Source organism: Echeneis naucrates, chromosome 11, assembly GCF_900963305.1.
Source record: "Echeneis naucrates chromosome 11, fEcheNa1.1, whole genome shotgun sequence".
Classification (NCBI taxonomy): Eukaryota; Metazoa; Chordata; class Actinopteri; order Carangiformes; family Echeneidae; genus Echeneis; species Echeneis naucrates.
This window is the reverse complement of record NC_042521.1, coordinates 1,680,241-1,688,295: the sequence shown is the minus strand read 5'-3', so window position 1 is coordinate 1,688,295 and position 8,055 is coordinate 1,680,241. Positions and strand designations below refer to the sequence as shown.

The 8,055-nt window shown below is 47.6% G+C and overlaps 1 protein-coding gene across 1 annotated transcript; it reads left to right on the top strand.

Moving 5' to 3' along the window:
• Positions 1-297: 297 nt before the first annotated feature.
• Positions 298-7,613, top strand: LOC115051140 (voltage-dependent calcium channel gamma-4 subunit-like). Its single transcript, XM_029514455.1, has 5 exons — positions 298-328; positions 3,074-3,325; positions 4,577-4,660; positions 6,243-6,383; positions 6,763-7,613. Exons 1-5 carry the CDS (start codon positions 298-300, stop codon positions 7,611-7,613), a joined length of 1,359 nt encoding a protein of 452 aa, XP_029370315.1.
• The last annotated feature ends 442 nt before the right edge of the window (positions 7,614-8,055 follow it).

Below are 8,055 nucleotides of genomic sequence, written 5' to 3'. Positions count from 1 at the left end.
TCTGCCTCTTTCTTCCTTCTCTCAGTAGCTAAGATGACTGCCATGACCATTCAATGAGAGGAGAGGACGCCAAGTGAACCCCACAGCTCGCCGGGGGAAAAAGAGGGAGAGAAGGAAGGAGCGCTCAAGCTAAAGGGAAGAAGAAGAGGAGGAAGAGGAGGAGGAAGCGAGGGAGAGGCAGAGGAGCGAGAAGGCGAAGGATAAACGGTGGATGGAGGCAGCTCGGACCGGGACTACAGAGCGCTCTTCACCGACGAAGAAGAAGAAGAAGATCAGCAGCAGCGGGGGGCCGAGGAGATGGAGGCAAAAGGCAGAAACATGCCCCCAGGTAACACACACATACATTCACATTACGGCATAAACATTTAAACACACAAACAAGAACTGATGCTGCACGGCATGCAGGAACCCACCCACACACACACACACACACACACACACACACACACAGGAGTACAGATGTGGACAGAGGTTTGGAATGTTTGTATTCAGATCAGAGACGACTGAAGGGACACATCTGCTCTTTCCATCCTTTCTGTTGTTGTTGTTGTTGGTGTTGGTGATATAAATTGTGTTACATTAGCCAATCAGGACCGGGTTGTGTCTCCTCCTGCTGATGCTTTTAAACTAGAAGCCAAACAGAAGCACCTTCATTTTTAAAGCACACGTCAGCTGTGACTCGCCCAAAAGTGACCGTGACTCCGACGAAAAGTGCTGATTAGTGAGAACTCACAGAGAAGCCTGTTGCTGCCATGTTGTCGTGTCATGCGACAGCTTTGTACTAAACTGCTGCAGCCCGGACAGGACAGGAAGTCTTATTCTGAAAAATATCAAGCATTTTCACCGTTCATGAGGCAGATTTTGAGTTTTTGTGTGATTAAGATCTGATTAAATGTGTAGAAAAGCATGTCACTTTTTATTAATAGCACTACAAACTAATATAGAATTGATATCTTTCAAGGTCCCATAGCTGTGTTTTATTGTGAAGGGTTGAATCCATAATATACATTATTGTAGGACCTGATCCTCTCTTCTGATTGGCAGATTTTCTGACCGATATAATGAAAAATGCAGCAGATGTCAGATGTGGGGAGGGGCGTGGGTGGAGCTTGGTGATGGCTTCGTTGTGACATCACAACATAACCCTAACCCTTAATACAGAACCTGGACCTGATTCAGAATCGAAGACCACATGGAGCTTTAATTCTGCTCAGAGACATCCGACCGAACCGATCAGAGGTTTTCAGAGTTCGGTGCTCTTAATGAGACAGAACCAACAGTTTGAGACGAATGGCAACGTTACAATACAACTAAGAAAGAGTTGGAAGTAGAAAACATTCGTCCCGTTTCTCCACGTGGACGTGAGCACCGAATCCTTTCATCATTATTTTCTGAGAGAAGTGAGAGCTCGAGCTTTCAGAAAACTTGCAAGAAGATGTGTGATTAATTACAGATCATCCAAAATGAAACAGGAGCTCAAAATGTGAGCGTGAAGAGAATTAAAATGATTTTTTTTAAGAAGGAAGGATAAATATTTAAATGTTCTCTTCATTGAACATCTGCTGTGTCCTTCAGGTTCTTCAGGACTGTCTTACCTTATTCATATTCCATCAGGCCGGTCACTTTCAGACTCAGAGGAATGGTGGTCACTGTTATTTTGGGATTTGCGTTGCCATAGAAACACCCCGGCGGCCCAACGAATTAGCCAAATAGTTTTAAAAGCCCCAAAAACGGAGGTGACGTCTTCTCCTTTTGTGCGACCGATTGTTTACGTCGCCCCCCTCCCTCTCCCCCGTTAAATTCTTTCTGGGGAACTAAATGGTTAAATGGAAATCCACGCCCCCCCCCATGGCTCCTTGGATGTTTCATTTATGTTTCCTGAAGCACAGCAGATGTGCTGTATCTCAGTTTTCCTCCTCGTCTCGTCTCCTCCTTCCTTTCCTCTCCCCTCTCCTTCCCCCCTCCCTCCTCATCCACCTTCCTCCCGTCTGTCTGTTTTTATTTATCTGTAAATTTTGCCCTCAGCTGCCTCCCTTCATCTTAATTCATTGATCTGCTGTTCCTGCTTTTGGACATTTTTGGGGAGAACACGCTGACGGACTTCTCACAGGAAGATTTCTTCCTTCCAGCAGTCCGTCTTTCACCCTCCACAGTTCACTTGTATGAAATTTGTTGTTCATAATTTTGTGGGTGCAGCGAGGTCGGCATTTTGTTCCTCTGCTGACTGCGAGCTGCCAACATTTCTTCACTGCTCCAGGCTGTGTGCATTGTTTTTTTGTGTTATTTTTTTATGAAGAAAAATTGCTCTCACTGTTCTCACCCATGAGCGGCTCTCAGCAGTCATCCACGGCGGCCCGCGGTGGACAGTCATCCTATTAATGCATAAATATTTGACAGTTTAATGCATAAATTTTGCCCAAGATGGGATGCAAAAATGGTTGCATGTCTTTTTTATAGCTTCCCATTTTATCATTTCCATGGATGCTCAACGTTCCAGAGCATTTTTAACCTACACCCTGTAGCAGAAAGAAATGAATTAAACAACACCTCATGAGTTTTCCCTTTTGGACCGAGCTTTATTTTTACAGATGAGGGAGCCACTGAGCAAAGAAATTCACCCCCTAAGTGACGGCATCAACAGCAAAAAGCTGGAATCAACACAACTTCCTCTTTTCAACATTTAATTTGATGTCAAATCAAAAATCTTTTAAAAAGCTCATCACATTAAAAGTTATCCACAACAACAGTCTGAAGGTGGAACAGAAAAATGTTGAGGACACAAAGGTCAGTGAAGGTCATAAAGTGTGACATGTGCTGTTGGATTGTGTTACAGTAACACATTAATAAATGGCCTTTACGAGCTGTACATTCTGCACTTTAACCTCTTAGGATGAAGATCAGCAGAATGCATCTGGAAAAAAACTCTAACATAGCTGAGCTTAGCTTCCTTTTTCTTTATATCATATTTCAGATCAGCTGCCGAACAGTTTTTCTGTATCTTCAGACAATAAGCATGGCGGTCCATTAGCTCGGAGGTGTCTGCTGATGATGATGATGTGCGTTTTCTTATCAGACATCAGTTTCCTTCCTCGCCCGGCGATGGTGTGGTGTGAGCGCGGCATCCAGGTGCTGCTGACCACCATGGGGGCGTTCGCAGCCTTCGCCCTGATGACCGTGGCCATCGGCACCGACTACTGGCTCTACGCCCGGGCCTTCATCTGCAACAGCACGGCCAACTCCTCCCAGGAGGACTCCAACAACAAGGACAAGAAGGACCCCGGGGCCCTGACCCACTCCGGCCTCTGGAGGATCTGCTGCCTGGAAGGTACGGCCGATGTGTTGGGGGGGTTGGGTGTGTGATCCGTCAGCGTCAGTGTAATCCGAGCAGACATCAACAGGTGTCACACACACACACACACAGCATCATTTTCCCAGAGTGGTATAAAATGTTTTGTGACGTATTCATGATCAATATTTCTATTGATTTCATAGGAAATGAAATCTGACTGACATGAGCTTTCCTTCAACCACAATCTTTACAAATTAGCTGCACGTAGAAATATGCAGGTGACGGCTCCGTCTCGTCACAGTGAGCAAACGGACGGATGAAGATGGTGCAGGCTGTTCCAGGCTTCTCTTTAAATCACACCCATTTAAATTCTTCAGCATGCTGATGGACCGTATTAAACCGCGTGATGAAGCCTAAACACACAGTCTGCTTGTGTGTCGTCAGCTTAGGTTTCCAGATGTAGATATCGAAGCTTCGCCTTTTTTTTTCCCCCACACGCAGACGGAACACAAATAATTCCACCGAGCAGACACACAAACACATTATACTGTACCTTTAACATAAAACCCATCTTAATGCCCCAGAGCTCAGATATGAGTGGTGACTCATTCAGTGACTGATGAAGTGGCTTTCCTGTGTTGCTGCAGCTGCCAGACAGGCAGGACACACAAGTACACAAATACAGTATTAAAATGAATCACACACACACACGAGATGTTGTCTGCAGGCCACAGCTCCTCATCGTGGAGTCAAAGTTGGATTTTAGAGCGACTTTTCTCTCTTTACTACGGATGTTTCAGTAAAAATGTGAGGTTGGACATATTCGCTGCAAATATGAAGAGTCACGTCTCCGCATCGGACGCTCCTATTGGCTCCGGTGGGTGATGTCACAGCCAATCAGAGAGTCTGTGGAGTTTATTGTGCTGATATTTTGAGCTGATTTTTCATCATTAATGAGCAGAACTCCTGATCAGATAAAGACAGAAACCACCCAAACACATGAAAGGAACTTTTCTTTGGTGTCCTTCCCTGAGACACTGTTTCTTCTTCTCTTGATGTCCAAATCAATTGTGAAATTGGAGAGTTCATTTGGCTAACTGTGTGGAGGAATCATCTTTAATGGCTCCTCTTCCTCACCGTGTTTCCGTCTTCCGTCTCTTCCTCTTGGTTTCTTTGTCTCCGGCCCTTCGTGCTGTAAACCCTCCTCCTGTTTTCTCGTTTCCTTCCTCCGTCTCTTCTCTGTGATCTGTTCGTCCTCCCCTCTTCTTCCTCTCCGTCTCTCTGCAGGATTGAAGCGAGGTGTGTGTTCCCAGATCAATCATTTCCCTGACGACGCAGACTACGACCAAGATGCTGCAGAGTATTTACTGCGTGAGTGACCGACACACGCCTACAAACCAACGACAAACGCACACAGCGGTGTATAGGAACATTAGATGGCGGTACACCGCACAAACACACACAATACATCTGCAGAGGAAACGCACAAACACACGCCACAGCTTCCATCACACAGAGATACAGAAAGGACAGAAGGGGCTGGTGGGCGGACATCAATGCCTGAATGTCAGATTCAAGCAGTGTGTTTGTGTGTATCTGTGTGCGTGTCAGCGCCCAGGTGCTTGGGGTTGGGAGTCTGGGGGTGTTTTGTGTTTTTTTTTTTTTTTAAGTAATGGATTATTTTCAGCTCAGTAACGAGGTGTCGCCTGCTGCCTGCGTTGTGATGGCAGATTCTGAACCTTTTGGTTTGTAAAGTGTACGTTCCCTCCGTAGATTACATAAAGGAGCTATTTCGGTGAAGGATGCTGAGATGTGATGTGAAGTTCTCACCACAGCGCCGTCACTGTCTGTTAATCAGGGAAAATATTCTAAAATAATAATTAACACCGATAAACTCTGGTGTTTTTGGATCTTTCACACCAGCATTATGATAATAATAATAATAATACACAAAATAAATGATTTGGTTTAAAAAGTTATGACTGGATGACATGAAATGACATTTAAAATAAGTTTCAGTACAAAGCACAACCATAAAGATGCTTTCTGCGGGAGCCAGCTCAGTGACGTCACGGAGGACTGAGGAATTTATTTCTGGTTTTACATCCCCAGATGTGACGGTCAGCTGATGATGAAGCTGCTGATTGTTTTGTTTTTTTTTATCAGCACTTCATCAGCAAAGTTGTCATTTTTGTATCAATAAATCAAAAGCGTCTTCACATCAGCTCCAAACAAACAAACAGGACTGAATGTGCCGCCCCATCAGAGGAAATAACTTTTTACTTGACTAATCTACCATGAAGGTTTTAGAAAATCAGAGCTAACACCTACATGAAGCCAGTTCAGCGGTCTTGCCTATCAACTCCTTATCAGACAATCAATAAATAGTGCTGAACCGCCTCCGTCGTCCCTCTTCAGCTAACAACAAATTCACTGTCTGACCCAAGTTTCTATGAATAAATGCTTATCGCAGCACAATCCGCTCCCTTCAGAGGCAGACACACGCTAACGCAGCCCCAGAAAGTCACCTTGAAAACCTGAAGGGTTTTTTGATTCTATGACAGAGCTCAGCAGCATTTTAATGTGCTGTTAGCTGGAGGTGTCTGCGTAGAGATGCACCGCAGTCGGATCGCTTTGTTTCACTTTATCTTAGACGGAATACAGCGAATTGTTTTGTGTCCGTGTGAGGAGTTCCCGGTTCAGGCCCCGGGCCTGGAGGGGCCACCATCTAAACATTGGTGTCACGCAGCATGAGCAGTTTATCTCTGTAACCTGCTGACAGGCTGATGGATGAGCTGTAGAGATAATAGATGGATATTCTCGTCTGGAAAAGCACTTCCTGTCCGCATCTTTCTCCTGTTTGATGCCTTTTCAACCAAAATCAACAAAGTGACTGGTGTTAAACTTTATGAGCTCGAAATGGCGGCTGAATTAACGAGGCGTCTCTGTGCAGGTGTGGTCCGAGCCTCCAGCATCTTCCCCATCCTCAGCGCCATCCTGCTGCTGCTGGGCGGAGTCTGTGTGGCCTCCAGCGGCTTCTACAAGAGCAAGAGGAACATTATCCTCGGCGGAGGAATTCTCTTCGTGGCTGCAGGTAAGACGGCGGCCCGGCTGTGTCTCCTCCCTCTGGGTGTTCCTTCCCGCTCGGATTTTATTAAAAAAAAAAAAAAGAAACTACTCAAAATGTTGTTTTATGTTCCAGCCCTGGTTTTAAATTGTGTCCCCCGGCGTTGGTGCCTTTAATGGATGGATTTGTCCTTCCATGTTTCAGAGCCATCAGTCAAACGGAGGAATAATAAGAGGCTGTGATGTTTGATATGCAGATTGATTTCCACATTTCCACGTTGTGCTGCCTCCTCTCTGTATAATTGAAAGGAAACTGCTCCTGTATCGGCGCCTGCTAAACACTTTAATAAAGCTGCAGGTAAATTTGTCTCGGGGGGGCCACTCAGAAGTCTTGTATATTTCCTCAGGCCTCAGCAACATCATCGGCGTGATCGTCTATATCTCGGCGGCTCTAAGCGACATTTCCCCCAAGAAGGACGAGGACAAGAAGTGGCACTACTCGTACGGCTGGTCCTTCTACTTCGGCGGCCTGTCCTTCATTCTGGCCGAGATGGTTGGCGTCCTCGCCGTCAACATCTACATCGAGAAGAACAAGGAGCTGCGCTGCCGCTCTCGCACCGACCTCTTCAAGAGCACCACGCACGCCATGCTGCGGCTGCCCAGCTACCGTTTCAGGCGTTCTCGCTCCAGCTCTCGCTCAACCGACCCGCCACGCTCGCAGGAAACCTCACCGATAGGCACCTCCAAGGCCTTCAGCCTGCCGCCCTCCGCCCCGCCGTTCTCCGTGGCCACCCTGCCCAACCCCCACCACACCAGCAGCAGCGGAGGAGGAGGAGGCGACATCTCCATGTACACCCTGTCGAGGGACTCCAAGCTGGGCAGCCTGGGAGGCGGTGCCCCGCCTCTCTACGGCACGGTGGACCGCGCCACACTCTACCAGCTCCACAACTACTTCCCAAAAGATTCCAGCGGAAGCGGCGGCGGCGGCGGTGGAGGAGGAGGAGGAGGAGGCGTGATAAGCAGCGGTACGCTCCCGTCTCACTCCAAGTCCAACTTGGCAGCAGCTGCAGCTGTTGCCCAGAACGCAGCGCCGCTGAACACCTCCACGTCCACCGCCGCGCCGGCCCAGCCCGCCCCGATATCCACCGCCACCATGGAGAGGGACAGGGGCAACGTGGGAACCCTGGACCGCCTGACCGCCAAAAGGGACAGGGACAGCAACTCAGACACACTGAACAGGAAAACAACGCCAGTTTAAGGTGAAACCTCCTGGAGGGGGCTGAGAGGGCGGGGGGGGGGGGGAGGGGGGCTGCCAAAATCAACAGATCTGAGAAGTATCTGTAGGTGATGTGGTGATGTCGGCGGTAACGTTTCTGTCCATGAGCCTGAAGTATCGCCGCCATATTTACCCTCCAACATCATAAACAGTCGTAGAGCTTCTGACATCATGACTTCCGCCTTAACACGGTCATGACTTCTTAGTTACCTGCACAGCGGCGGTGCGACGGGGCTCCGCTAACTCAAACCTACAAGTTCTCTTAAACAAACAAAGGTTTGGGGTACCGGATCACTGCTACACAACAAACAACACACAAAACAGCGTGTTTCTCTTTCACATTTGTGTCGCGGACGTGCTTTCGAGCTGCTCAGTGACGAGTTGACTGCCAGCTCGAGGTCAACATCCGCTCCTAACAATACAC

Bases quoted from the DNA above. Each gene is read 5' to 3' on its own strand.
- LOC115051140 (XM_029514455.1), top strand. From the start codon at position 298: ATGGAGGCAAAAGGCAGAAACATGCCCCCAG. The intron at 4,661-6,242 runs GTGAGTGACCGA...GTCTCTGTGCAG, and splicing joins TGCTGCAGAGTATTTACTGC to GTGTGGTCCGAGCCTCCAGC. The intron at 6,384-6,762 runs GTAAGACGGCGG...ATATTTCCTCAG, and splicing joins AATTCTCTTCGTGGCTGCAG to GCCTCAGCAACATCATCGGC.